At 44.9% G+C, this 14,750-nt stretch overlaps 1 protein-coding gene across 1 annotated transcript in view; it reads right to left on the minus strand.

Annotated features, from left to right (window-relative positions):
* Positions 1-5,593: 5,593 nt before the first annotated feature.
* The window catches only part of Acot12 (acyl-CoA thioesterase 12), a 41,806-nt gene continuing 32,649 nt past the window's right edge, over positions 5,594-14,750 (minus strand). Inside the window, exons 12-15 of the mRNA XM_005356510.3 lie at positions 10,636-10,769; positions 8,892-9,020; positions 7,486-7,612; positions 5,594-6,910 (exon numbers count right to left, since the gene is read on the minus strand). Of these exons, the coding sequence (XP_005356567.1) occupies positions 6,761-6,910; positions 7,486-7,612; positions 8,892-9,020; positions 10,636-10,769 (540 nt within the window). The 3' untranslated portion in view covers positions 5,594-6,760. The remainder of the gene's footprint in view (positions 6,911-7,485; positions 7,613-8,891; positions 9,021-10,635; positions 10,770-14,750) is intronic.

A 14,750-nucleotide genomic window follows, 5' to 3' on the forward strand; every position in this document is an offset into this window, starting at 1 on the left:
GAACTCTGTTGGAGGGGGGTGGGGGCGGATAGTGAAAGCTGCTGAGTGCAGACTCCTCCCCAATCGCAGGAGCGGAGGAAAGCGTGTTCTTTCTGAGCAGTCCTCACTGCTGCAGTGCTGGTGGCCAGTTTGCCTTCCTTAGCTCTCTTGCCTTACGTCAGTGTTTTACTCTGTCAGGGAGTGAAGGCAGTACAAAGAAACTACAGGTGCTGAGAGCAACGTTTCACAAGTGCACAGGAGCTGCAAGTCCTGTCCCAGAGGCAGGAACGACAGGAGACCAGGGTGATTGGACCGTTCTTGAGCGGGGAATGCTAGACAAGGTTGGCACTGGTTTTGTCTGCCCAGTATGTGAGCTGTGCTGGTTCTCAGGCACTGGAGTTATGGCAGTGGATAAACATGGCCGTGTGCATACAGTCAGAGGGACTGAAGAGTGAAGCCGAATTAGAGAAACTGCCATGCCTGACTTACAGGGCAGTGGGGATGTAAACGCAGGTCCTCATGCTTGCACAGTATGTTTTATGTGCATAATATATTTGTGTGTGTATGTATATGTGTTTTTGTTGTGTTTTGTTTGGTTTTTTGACAAGGGGTTTCTCTATATAACAACTCTAGCTGTCCTGGAACTCGCTCTATAACCAGGCTGGCCTCGAATTCACAGAGATCAGCCTCTGCATCCCAAGTGATGGGATTAAAGGCGTGGGCCACCACTGCCCAGCTATTTGTGTATATATTATGACACCTAGTTTACTGTTTTTATGGGCTTTGTAAGTGTGTGAACTTCTTATGCCTTGGGCTCTTTTCCTTTTTTTTTTTTTTTGTCCTATCTCAATTTGATAATTTTTTTATCTTATTACGTGAGGGGAAAAATTCAATAAAAGGAAAAATGAAGAAAGAAAATTTTAAAGTATTATAGATGAGACATGTTAGCTACAAAAAAAAGAAAAAGAAAAATTCACTACCTCATAGTAACAGTGAAAGCCAGGAGACAGTGCACGACATCTGTAATATGGGGAGGAAAATCTTTTTCATTTTAGAACTCTGTGCCTATTGGAATTATATGTAAACAACAAGAACAAATAAAATAGAACACATCACCAAAAGCTCTTCATTTAAAATCCTCAGTGTTTCCCTTTGAGTAGAAGTGAGATTGTATGAGGAATTGAGCGCAAATCCATGAAAAACGAGGGCTAAGAGCCACCTTGGGTGCTGGCATGAGGAGACCCAGTTTCTAAAGCTACCTTCTGCTTCACCTGCCCACCATAGCACATGTGCCCCCCCCTCTCTCTCTCACACACACACACAACATAACACATGGAACCAAATTCATAAGAGAAGCCATACTGGCATGAGAGCGCATACCTTGGAATGGTTGCTGCTAAGAGTAGAGCTAAGGAATGGTATGGACATCCGCTTTACCTTGAGGGACGTGTAGCAGCTGCTCTAGGTTCTGATGGTGACCTGGAGCTGCCTCTGGGAGACGCTGTATTTGGGCTCACCACCCAAGAGGAGACTCCACCGTGGCAGACAAGGTGTGGTGGTCAGAGCGTGAGGCAGGACATGCATTTAGGAAGCAGAAAGTCTAAGAAGTGGGGCTGAGCTGAGAAACCTTAAGGTGCACCCCCCAGTGATCCCCTTCCTCCAGCTGTGCCCCACCCCAGAGCCCTCCCTAGCTAGGAACTAAGTGTTCAGACGACCTGAGCCTAGAGGGACCGTTCACATTAGGACCACAACAGTGTATAAGCAGGAGTGTTCCAGTGCGTGGATTGTTTTTGTGAAGACAAGGGGTAGAGAAGACTTGAAACTTCCAGGCTTTAGCAGTAGAATGAGGAAGCTGGGGGAGGTTATTCTATCAGACAATCCACTGAAAATTAGAATGTACATAAATACTGGGGATCCAGCAACGAACAAAATAGAAATCCTGGCTTTAGTAAACTTTATATTTTGATTGGGGATGATGGAAATGTAAAACTGGCTAAAAGTGTGTAAGTTAGACAATGATAACCACTAAACAGGAAGCCTAGACGTAGCGTGGGGGTCCTGAAAGGTGAGGGAAGGAACATTTTACATGGTCTTTTTTTTTTTTTTACTTTCTATTACTTTTATTATAATAAAAGTATTTGGTTTTTTTTTTTATTTTTTAAATACAAAGGTCAGAGAGAAGGAGGCAGCAAGCCTGGGGTCTCCGAAGGGGTAAGAGTAGACCTTGTGTGTACCACGGTAGGAGCAAGCCTGATTGCTGGTTAGCAGCAAAGAGGTCAGCGTGGCTGGGAAAGGAGTGAGGCGTGCACTAGCCGGGAAAGGCCGGGTGTGAGGAGGAGTCCTAACTTCTAAGCTGTATCCCCCCAGTGTCTACTGAGGAACCACACAGACTCTCAGAAGCGTGCAGCAGTGTGCATCTCGGTAAAGCAACTGCCTGTGAGTCAGAGGTCCTGCTGGGCATGTTCTGCAAGCCTCACAGAGGAGGGTCTGTGTCCCTTAACCATTTGGTTGGGAATGAGCTGATTTAAACTGGCCTTATTTAAAGCTATCGTAGTATACACGTCTCTCTTCCTCTTCCCAAATGGGCAGCCAACCCTGATCTGCGTGTCTCAAGATAGTGGCCAAGATGCCAAAGGGCAAGGCCATTTGCAAGGACACCCTTCCAGCCTTGGCTGCATCATGTCTTCTGGCATTCTGTTGAGGAATTACACGGATGGGGGCCCAAGAAGACAACTGCTTAAGGGCTTCCGTCTAAAGTCCATGCTGTAGGTGGTGCAGGAGGCAGAACTGCTTAAGGGCTTCCGTCTAAAGTCCATGCTGTAGGTGGTGCAGGAGGCAGACCCTGGAGGCAGTGCGCATTAGGGAACATGCCGAGGGTGTTGTCGGTGATGAGAACTCTGAAGTGAGACGGGTCTCCAGTTCCCAGCTGCTCACGCTGGAGGTGAACAATCTGAACAGTTCTACCGTGGTTGGGTTTTGCTGGAGAAGCTGAGTGAAGAGAGATACAGATTTCCAGTGCGTGAATGAATACAAGGATCAGCCAGCAAATCTAACAGGGCGGGGAGAGGACAGGGCAGGAGGGATGTGTTCTTAAACCGTGTCAGTCTTAAATGTTTCTAAAGGGTCACAGAACAGGATCTGAAAGATGGCCTCAGGGTAAATCCATGGATTTTCATACGGTGCTTAGGTGCTTAGTCTTCACGGGTGTAAAATGAGAAAGGACATTGTAACCTAAGATTTCTCTGACTTGTGAGAAGGGAGCTGAGTTAGCGCCAGGAATCGCTAGGAGCCTGATTCTGGATAAGCTTTAAAATAAATTGGCAGAAGGCACGAGACTCTTTGTTCAGACACAGAGGCCATCGTGCATGAGACACAGCAAGTGGCAGGCACGGGAGTGCGTTTGTGTTACTTTCTTTGGCTCCTCAAGTCTAACAAGAAGGTATGCTGAAGTGGATGCTGCAGACATCAGATATGGAAGTCCGGGATGGGGCTTGCTAAGAGAATGATGGAGACCTAGAACAGACCTAGAACCTGGAGACAGCTGAGAGACCCTGGACCTAGAACTTTCTGGACAAGCAGCGTCCCAGAGCGGTCCCTCCTGCTGACCTCTGCCTGTGAGCTAGCTGTTGACCTGAAGCCATGCGGTGGTCATCTTGACTTGTGACTCAGAACCAGGATACAAACGTCTCCGAGTCTGACACACTCGGCGAGAGCCAGCAAGAGTGAGACCCTTGTCTACCCCAAGGGTTCCAGTTATTTTCAAATGGAAGAAATAATCTATGAATAAATTTCCTATTTATTGCTTCAGTAATTTATCCCAAGCTATAAAACATGCTCCTTTACATTTATCTTTTTAATACATATTTTCAAAACTCTCCTCTAAACTATGTCAGTAAAAATTGGTTAGACAGTCTCTGAAAAACAAAACAAAACAAAAAACTCATTCCTTCTGCATATTGTCTACTTTCCTCGCAGCACTGAGATTCCATGGGAGAGCCTGGAAGTCACCTGTACCTCTAGTTTGACTCAATTCCAGCAAACCCCCGACCGTGCTGGGGTGTCCTGACACTACACCCACACCGGGAGCAGCCTGGAAATAGAAGAATGTGGTGCTGTGTTAAACCCGTATTCTGATTTATTTTAACTTTATTAAAATCAGTAATCATGTCCTGCAGATGTTTGAATACAGGGTTCTCACATTCTGAGCAGCTTTCACAGTTCTAGGGTTTTTGGTTTTTTTCCTGTAGCAAAGGTGAAAGAAAAGGTGATGCAGACAGCAGCTGAGCTGCGTTAAAACCAGGCAGACTAAATAGAAATGAGGGTTCTTTTTAAAACAACAAACCTCCCAGTCTTGTTGGAGCCCTGGAAAATACCATTAGACACAGCCACGAAATATCTGATGCTCTGTGAAATCCCACAGCACTCAAAAGGGAAACCGCCACAATCCCCTGTCTTTTCAATCATGCCGGTGATGGGCTTCACCAAAGGAACCAAGGCAGAACGGTGACATTGGAGCATGACGTTGACATGTAATAATGAATGGCCAAATGCTTGTTCAATTGTTAATATTTCTGTTGGATAATATTGACTGTTTAGTGACTCTCTGCATGTTTCTCTGTGTAAAAACATGTTCCTAATGAAATCTGCATTAAGGGACTTCCTTTTTTGCTCTTTAAAACTTTATTTTTTAATGTATTCTTTGAGAAGTTCATACATTCCACAACAAAATGTGATGGAGCACCATCTTCACATCCAATGAATCTGTAATGTCTTCCTTGCCAGTCTGTTTGGCACTCAGTATTCCTGCTATGATACTACAGTGCCTGTGTTCAAGAGAGAAGGCCATCATCAGCTAATGCTGTGTCGCGGTGTCTACAAAATTCACCTCTGCTTAGCTTAGACACTGTGTCACCTCTACTCATCTCAGGGAGAGGGGAGAAAGGTAAGCTCAGCATAGCAAGGTACTTTGAGAGGAAGCTCATATTCACAGCTTTTATTATAGCATATTGTTATGATGGTCCTATTTTATTAAAGGCTGTTGAAAAACTCTGACTTATCAACCAGACTTCATTATAAGTATGTGGCATGGGAACAAACCTAGAATGAGTGACAGTGCTCTGCATTTACTGTCCCTCCTGAGTAAGGTGGACCCTGCAAACTGGAATGGACAACATCCCTATGTCTCAATGTGAGTCAGGTAAAGACACGGTATTTCTTTTCTGTCCAGGAAAACATTCCACCAACTAAATTCAGAGACCAAGCATCTGTGGTGTGGGATTTCCTTCTATCTGTGTGTTGCTTCTATTGGTTAATGAATAAAGAACTCTTTGGGCCCAAGGCAAGGGCAGAACAGGACTAGACCAGAAAAGCTAGGCTGTGTGCTGAGAGAAAGAAGGGCAGAGTCCGAGAGAAGCCATGGAGCCACCAGAGACAGACACTAGGAACTTTAACTGGTAAGCCACAGCTATGTGGCAATATACAGATTACTAGAAATGTGTTAAATTAATATAAGAGTTAGCCAATAAGAAGCTATGGGCCAAGCAGTGTTTTAATTTATACAGTTTCTGTGTGATTATTTCGGGTCCAAGCTAACCAGGCGGCCAGGAACCAACAAGTGACCTCCTCCTACACCTCTGCATACAGCATTTAGAAGTATCTTCATTTGGAAGTCTGAGATTTTAAGACACTAAGTTATAGTATAATATAAGCTCTTTATCACTAATTCTATCACCCTTGAGGATATAAAATAGTTTCAGAAGTTCTTTTACTTCTAGAAGGTGCTATTCCTTGTATCTACTCTTTTGCTATATAAATTGTAATTTATAGAATTCTAAAGCCTAAAGTTTACATACAGGAAAAACTTGAAACAGAGAGGTAAACGTAATTGCAACCAGCCCTAGCCTACGCAGGTGGGCAAGTGGAAGGAGGCAGGAGAGTGAAAGCCGAGATCCAGTGAGCTCAGAGCAGGATGGCCCTAGCCTGTCCCTTGCTCCCACCTCTCCTGGAGATCTTCAGTTTGGACAAGGCATCCTTAGAAGGGGGCTTACCTGACACATTTTGTTTGTCTTATGAGTTAAGACCCATCATCGTGTAAAATGATAAATGTTGAAGTCTAGGGGATAAAGTGCTAATGGGACAGCTATAAAGAAGAGCTCACTTAATATTCTCTTTGTAATATCACACTTTACAGGTGCTTGGTGTGCCTATATATAGACATAGATACTAAATTGGCCATTTACCTGGAATATATGCAAAATGACAAGAGTAAAGTAGTTCCTATTACCAAAATTGATCGAATTTCATTATGTTTTAATGCTTCCTAATTTAAAGTTCTAAAACATAGAATACATCTTCTCAGAGACCCCTGACAGAGACATCTGCTGCCCATAGAAAAATATTAAACAGCTTAAAAATATTAAACAATATTAAACAGCTTAAAGCCTGCCATCATTTCATATTTTATAAACACATCATTGCAGAATATACATTGAACTGTATTCTGGAGATGTCCATGAGAGTTTTAACCAATGTTGTGACGTTTTATAGATCATGCAGTATTGCATCCAGGCAACTTCCCAATGTCTGTAGAGTGGGGCTTTAGAGGCCTTATAATTCGGATCCAAATCACCAAAACATATTAGTTTTTAATATCTTCATAACTGCATTGTGCTTAGGCTGCCACCACATCTTTGTATGGCCCCAAAGCTTGCCAAATTAAAGGGCAAGGACCCTTGGAATTAAACCTGGGACATTGAATGACAGGTCATTGAGAGTTGACCATTTATAACACGCTTTTAAGTCCATCATGAGCAGCACTCTCTATGAATTTTATACAAGCAGCTGCAGCTTCCTCAATGGATTTGGACCAGCCACCAATATTGCCAGCAAAGTAAGGGAGGATGCTGTCTGATATCCGATTCAGGTACGTTACCTGTGCCAAAGAGAAAATACAACAGGTTGAGTTTTTATTGGCTTGGAGAACTTTCAAGCAAGAGACTGAGTGATGTGGGATTTCCCTCTGTATGCTGTGATTACCATTAATGAATAAATAAATTGCTTTGAACCTATAGTAAGTGGGGCTTAGGTAGGTGGGGAAAGCTAGATTGAATGCTGGGAGGAGGGGCGGAGTCAGAGGGAAGCCATGTAGTCCACTGGAGACAGACTTGCCACAACTTTACCCAGTAAGCCACAGCCACAGGCGATATACAGATTAATAGAAATGGGCTAAATTAAGATGTAAGCGTTAGCCAATAAGAAGCTAGAGCTAATGGGCCAAACAGTGTTTTAAATAATATAATTTCTGTGTGATTATTTTGGGGCTTAGCGGCCAGGAACCAACAAGCGGCCCTCTTGCAATAACTGAGACTGTTGGTGAACTCTGGAAGGGGCCTTTTTAGTGAGGACACACATTCTAAGACTATGATTAATTAGAGATCTGTGGGGAATGAAGAGGTGCTCCCGTTTCTGTGAGGATGAATGTAGGCACAAATATTTCATCAAACATACGGTGCATGAACTGCTGTCGACCGCCTGGATGAGAAAGCCTGCACATATGACCTCACTTCTGATGTACTGTGCAGAAGCTGGGATGGACGGCAGGGAGACCGACTTCACTGCTACGATGTAAGTGTTACTGAAAGACAAGAGCATATGTCCTAACTCCACGTGAGAGGACTGTTAGACAGTGTATTTCTACAGACCTTTATATTGGCATGTATTAATTTGCTTTTGTGGTTCTAGGATTAAATTCGGGGCTTACTGCATGCTAGGCAAGTTCTCCAGCACTGGCTCCATCCCCAGCCCATGGGGCAACTTTATTGTCCCGATATAAGTGAGTTCTGAAATCTCGATTCCTCTGGATGAGTGGTTAAGGTTAAAACAAACAAACAACAAGCCCTTCTTTCTAGAGACCATCAGACGTAGGGAAGAAGGTAACTTCACAAGGCACGAGCCCGGAATCACTCAAGTTTTAGTGTGCCCGAAAGGGTTATGATTTCAGTTTCTCGTCGTTTTTCAATTAAAAAGAAAATCAACATTCAAGCAATGAAGAATGCCATCGGCTAGACAATAAAAGTGGCCCTTAGCCTGTTCTTGCTACAATCCCTGCAATCCTGTTTCCCGCCACATCAGTGACCATTTTCAGCTTCCACGTGCAGCTCTCTGGATTTTATCACTATACCCAAGCAGCATTAGAAAACACACATGCAGATTGTAACACAAATAAAATCTCTTTGCAAATACAGCCCACAACTTGATTTTTTCCACTGAACAACAAATGTCTAGAGATAGTTTTATATATGTGCCCCTATAACTACTTTGTCCTCCTTGGAGGTGACTCCCTGTTCTGCATTGTGGATTTATCATAATTTATAAGCTAGACATCAGTGTATTTGTTATATACTTTGACATAATAGAAGGTGCTACATTGAACACCTGTGTACATTATTAGCCCATGTGTAGGGGGATTATTTGGGACACTGCTCTTTCACTTCCATGCTCTGTGTGGTCCAGGGTACATGGGAAGGCCATGGCCCCAGCACACAGCACACAGTGGGCCAGTTTGGATGGCTGATGCGGCACGGCCTTTGTGACACCTCAGTTTCCAGTGCTGTCATTCCTCCCGCTGACTTTACTGATAACGAGAGGCCTCGAGGCTTTTGACCTACTCATTAGTCCACACGGAGCAGAAGGAGGCAGCGTTAGCGTTCTTGTGGGCCCTCGGCACACAGCTGACAATGCGTGAGTACAGTGATGAAATGGTAACTGAAGGTTCATTTACTTTGGAAAACCCGGATGAGTATGACTAGGGACCGGAAACATCAATGATGGCTCTTCTGTTTTCATGGCCGTTCATTTCTAGTCTCTAGAGGCAGTGCCACAGTGCCGGGGCACAGGGAGCTGTGTGTACTCACTCATCTTTGAGGGGCTTTCGTCGCGACACAAGCACGGTGATGTCTTTGGGTTTGTCGCCGTTTACCACAGAGCAGATGATGTGATATATCAGATCGTCCTCACCCACCTGGTCCACGACATCACAGGAGCTGTGTGAAGAGAGCAGTAATCAGACATGCTTCCTACCACTTTGCTTATATTGGCACCATCTCCTTCTTGACATCTATCTTCACTTGTCCTGCTGACTGCCCCCCTCCCCCACTGCTGGAAGGCTGACTTTGGAACGAGCTGTTTGCTCAGGAGGAGTAATTTTACACGTGATGGAAAGGTGCCAGCCGTCTGGCTCCAAGGTCACTTCCCTCAAAACTCCAAAGGAAGGCAATAAACTTTCACAAAATTATCTTTTTCTAGGATCAAATAAAACATTTTGAGGTGACTGAGATATAAGGCTGGGGCCAGCACTCAGGTGTAATACCCTCGATGGAAACTACCTTTGAAGCTTTGACTCTCAGATTGCTGCTTAGTGGCCATGCTGTGTTAGACAAGTCATTTTATTATTCATCTGTATAATGCGGATAATAGTATTGAGGGGTTATTGTGAGAGCTAAACACAAACGCTTGATGTAGACCTCAAGTTGTCAGTAGATATACAAGAGAAGCTGGATAAATTTAAATGAATTCACTGGCTTCTCCACTCATGTTCAATTTCAGTGGTAGATCAAGTTAAGCAGAATTGTGGCAGAAACATGTAAAGTAACTCGTTGGAAGACAAGGTGTCTTTGAGATGCTGCAGTGTTCTGTAGCTTTGGAGGCTAGACTCTGTGTAATCTATCACTGCAGGGTAGCTGACAAAGCTCACAGTTCCATAGTCATCCCTATACCTGTGGCAACACCCAAACCTTTGATGCTCAAGTTCCTTACGTACAGTGACACAATATTTTCATTGTAACATGTGCATGCCCTCCAGTATGCTCTGAAACATCTCTAGATCATATATGCAATGTAAATGGTATGTTGGTAGTTGTTATACTATTTAAAGAAAATAGGTAAGAGAAATTTGCATGTCTGATGCGCGCGCACGCGCACACACACACACACACACACACACACACACACACACTTTTCATCCAGAGTGTTTAAATACGTGGATTGGGACCTATGAATAGGTGTGACCAACCATATGCCAGCAAAGTTGGGATGGAAGAGATAGTTCTAGGAATGAAGAGACAGAAAGTGGTGGGGGAAGAGAGATGGACGGGAGCAGAGCATGATCAGATCTTCAAGTGAGACTCAAGAGAGAGCAACAGGTGGAGCCTTCCTCCAGGACTCGCTGCTGGCTTCTACTTATGACTTCACAAGAAAAGAAGTCTGGGAAGACACTGGATACCTTCCCAAGAGCCATGAGGCTATATGGAAAAGTCAAAGAGTGTGTGCTACAGAGCCTGGCTGAGCTGGATTCCACGGCAGGTCCAGACAGGGCTGTCAGGGCAGCCTTGCCGGGTCTCAGCAATAGTAACAGCATCACATTTGAAGATGTGGGCCACATGTGCCAAACACAGACAACACACAGATGAGTGTAACAACTGTTGCCTTGCACATCTCAGTGTCACCTGCTGCAGTGGTGTGTACAAAGCAAACTCTAAAATGTCTCTAAGTTCCTGAAACAATAAATCTATCCTGCACTGGGCAGTGTGGATGAAATACAGCTGAGGTTATCTTTCCTACAGGGTCGGGCTTGATTAAGAAAAAAAAAATTGTTCTTACATGTAATGGGGGTCCCACAAAGGCCGATTTGTGAAGTCGGACAAGAGATGATAAGCCGTGTGGGCTGGACTGCCAACACGCTTTTCAACCTTAACAGATATGGCATCTTGCTCTTCCAGGGTATATATTTTTATCTAAAAGATATGAAAAAATTAAATTACAGGAAGAAGATATATTTTTGCTTTAAAAGACACTCACACACACATGCCCATGCACACACGTGAGCATGGAATCACAAGAGCCCCCACCAGTTATGGCACCTATCCGCTCATCTGAATACTAAGGAAGCCAAACAACAACCATTTCCCTTCAGTCTTGGGTGCCCAGAAGCCTGGGCAGGGTGCTAGTTCTGTGCCATCCAAATAATACGTGAGTGGGTTTATTTGCATCATTTTTTCATGAAAAATAAAACCCAAAAGCTTTTCTGTCTTGATCTCCATGGTATTTCCTGCCTCTGGACACTGAAAACAGAGAATGCCACCAGGGTGCTAGACAGGCCAGTGCCGCTCTACCCTCAGGCTCCAGAAACAAGACTATGAACCGCAAGACTTTCCCTGGGTGTCAGGCATGAACTGAGTGGTCTAAAGGGACCCAGGAAATAAGCCACCTATCTCCAGGACAAACCCAGTTTCTCAAAAGGACCCTTGGACCACGGTCCTTCCCCACAAAGGATTCTTTGCGTTCTTAATGGCAAGGCCATCTTCTAATACGTTGTGTCTGTTAGATAAGCAGGAGCCATTTGACATATACTTAAACACTAATATCATTTCCGTGGCTTTGAGCTACCTTCCTGAGGTTTTTTTTTAAAAAAAATGATCAGATGTATGTGTTGAGCTAAGGGCACATTTCTATTCTGCTCAATTTCTCCATCTCTTTCAGGGCCTTTTGAAGTTAGTGCTAACATTTTCCATCTTATAATCATTGCCATGGCAACAAGCTGTGAGAAGACAAACAAACACGAGGTTAGGGCTCTGAGCACAGGGCTCAGGCCGATGGAAGGAAATCAAGCTGTGAAGAGCTGACGTTTATTGAAACATCTGTCTGTATCGAAACGCAATGCCGCCCTCGCTATGAGGATGAAGAAATGAGAAATCCACCCTGAGAAGCTTAGACAGCAAACAAGTGATTACTCGCTCAGGTAAAAACCCATCCCTTTCCGGCCATGGGTATCTCTAATTCCAGCCTGCAGAGCAAAGTCTGGCTTAGACTGTGAGCGCTCGCCAGATACAAAGAAAACCGGGTGGGGTCCCGCATGGCTGCCATAGCACAGAGCCAAAAGGAGTCCGCTAATGAAAATCCACAGAAAAGCTTGGTGACCAGGCATTGCTAGGCCTGGGTGCTGGTTGGTGACCAGGTGTCTCTAGGTCTGGGTGCTGGTTGGTGACCAGGCGTCTCTAGGCCTGGGTGCTGGTTGGTGACCAGGAGTCTCTAGGTCTGGGTGCTGGCTGGTCACCAGGCATCTCTAGGCCTGGGCACTGGCTGGTCACCAGGCATCTCTAGGCCTGGGTGCTGGTTGGTCACCAGGCGTCTCTAGGCCTGGGTGCTGGCACACTGCAGATTCAGTGGAGTTGATCGCATACTTGCTTTGGGGTTGTCATGAACAGAGGTGTGGGGAGAGACTATTCCATTGGGCTAAACACTTGCTTAGAGTTGACTCACGGTCCCCTGCTGTCCACACTTCTATGGTAGAGCCCTAACCTCTTGTATCTTGTAATGCAACTTTATATGGAAGCGGGGTCTTTGCCAATATGATTCACTTAAAATGAGGTCATTTTGCAGGAAAGTAGGCCCAATATGACTGACATCTTTATGGAGAAGGGAGGCTGGACACAGAAAGGCACACAGGAAGGACACTGTGTGGAGATGAAGGCAGGGATCTGCCTTGCAAACCAAGGCTCAGTAAGGCTGACCGGCAAAGTGTCTCGCCAGGTGAGAGGCAAGAAGCTAACACTCCTTCCTCACAAGCCACCAGCCTTCCTGTGCTTGATCTCAGAATAGCCCCCTTCAGAAGAGAGACACCAGAGATTCCTATGGTTCACATGGCCCAGTGAGTGGTCCTCGGTTGTGAAAGCCTCGGGAAATTAACTCAGTAGTTTTCCAGTGAGCGGCTGTCCAGCTTGCAGACACATTTTATCCTTGAGCCAGAAGGAGTAAGCACAATTAAATTTTACCTTCACAGACAGGGCTCACTGATGTATCCATGGAGGATGAGTGAATGACATCTATTCTTTCCCTAAGAAGGTAAAAGTAGCCGGAAGTCCTCCTTATTATCCTGCTACCTGAACCAATGTCATGGATGCAAAATCAGACCAAAAAAAAGGCAGTGGTCCATTTTGGCTCTTTAAATTTGACAGAGAAAAGGCACCGTGGAGCTTTGAATGAGATGCTCCACATAAGTCTCTGGCATTTGAAACCCTGGTCTCCAGTTGGTGGCCATTTGTGAAGGATCAGGAAGTATGTACTTATTGGAGAAGGTGTGTCACCAGGGGTAGGCTTACGGTTTTAAAAGCCCATATCGTTTCCAGTGTGCTCTCTCTGCCTCCTGCAGAGGTTGAGGTGTGAACTCTTGCTGTTCCTAGCGCCCACTGTGGACTCTCACCCTCTGGAACTTAGGTCCGATAACACATTTTCTTCTGTGAGTTGCCTGGGTGGCGGTGCCTTATGCAGCCGTGGGACCGGAGCCAATCCAGCCTGCTTTGGTTTCAAGGAGAGATGCTCCAAGACCAGTTATCTAAGAAAACGACTTCCCTTTGATGATGGGGATGGAAGTAGACATGATTCATAACCAACTCCAGTGTTTGGGAGGACTGGACTGATGTGGGATCCCCTTCTGTATGCTGTGATTACCATTAATGAATAAAGAAAACTGGTTTGGCCTGTTGATAGGGCAGAACGTAGGTAGGTGGGAAAAACTAAGCTGAATGCTGGAAGAAAGAAGGGTGGAGTTAGAGAGAAGCCATGGAGCCACAGGAGACAGATGCCAGGAACTTTAGCCAGTAAGCCACAGCCATGTGGCGATACACAGATTAATAGAAATGGGTTAAATTAATATGTAAGAGCTAGCCAATAAGAAGCTAGAGCTAATGGGCCAAGCAGCTATTTAAATAATATAGTTTCTGTGTGATTATTTTGGTTCTGGATGGCTGGGATGAACAAGCTGCTCCTTGCTAACCAGGCAGCAGGAAACCAACAAACAGTCCCCTCCCCCAACACTGGACAGTTTATTATCTGAAATGAAGCTAAACATGAGTAGCTTCAGACTCACTGAAGCAAGTGTGCTCAGATTCCATCAGTGAAACTGTTTTCATAATAACAATGCTCTGCTTGGAACTGTTTGGATGCCAATCAGTACTATAATAATAAACATTTTAGACTTTTTGTATCAATAGATAAATATATTCTTGAGGTTACATTATAGACAGGAAGAGGAAACTGCTTTTTTGAGATAGGGTTTCACTGTGTAACAGCCCTGGCCTTCCCTGGAACTCACTCTGTAGACAAGGTTGACCTAGAACTCACAGAGATCTGCCTGTCTCTGCCTCCCAAGTGGTGGGACTGAAGGTGTGTGCCATTACCGCCCAGAAGAAACTCTTCTATAGAGGCCTAGTTGATGGAGGCACCTACAGATGGCAAGGACTGGGGATGGGCAGGGCACTCTGGCTCTAATTTGTTTCGCTCAGCTCTCTTGAGACTGGATTCCCTCTGGTCAGCTTCCCAGACAAGGACTTTTACTTAGAGAAGATTTTAGGCAAACTATGTCTTTTTTGTTTTCACTGTATTTTTGGTGCTTCCTCAGACTTTAGTCACTCCTTAAAGTATCCATGCCTATCAGGCCAGGCCCCTCATAGCAATTTCTCCCCTGGAGGTCTCAACTAGAGCTAAGCACTGCCTAGAAGGCTCTCTTTGTCTTCACTCATGAGGCTACCTGCAAGAGATGAGAACCACACTTTTGGGGGGCTCTTTTGTTGTTGTTGCTGTTGTGTCTGTCTGTACCTTACCTTGCCTAGCTTAGACCTGGCTCCCGTGGGTTAAACACTATGATATCTTACCTGTTTGTCTAACTTAGACCTGGCCCCCGTGGGTTAAACACTATGATATCTTACCTGTTTGTCTAA

The sequence above is a fragment of the Microtus ochrogaster genome, chromosome 19 (genome assembly GCF_000317375.1).
Source record: "Microtus ochrogaster isolate Prairie Vole_2 chromosome 19, MicOch1.0, whole genome shotgun sequence".
NCBI lineage: Eukaryota > Metazoa > Chordata > Mammalia > Rodentia > Cricetidae > Microtus > Microtus ochrogaster.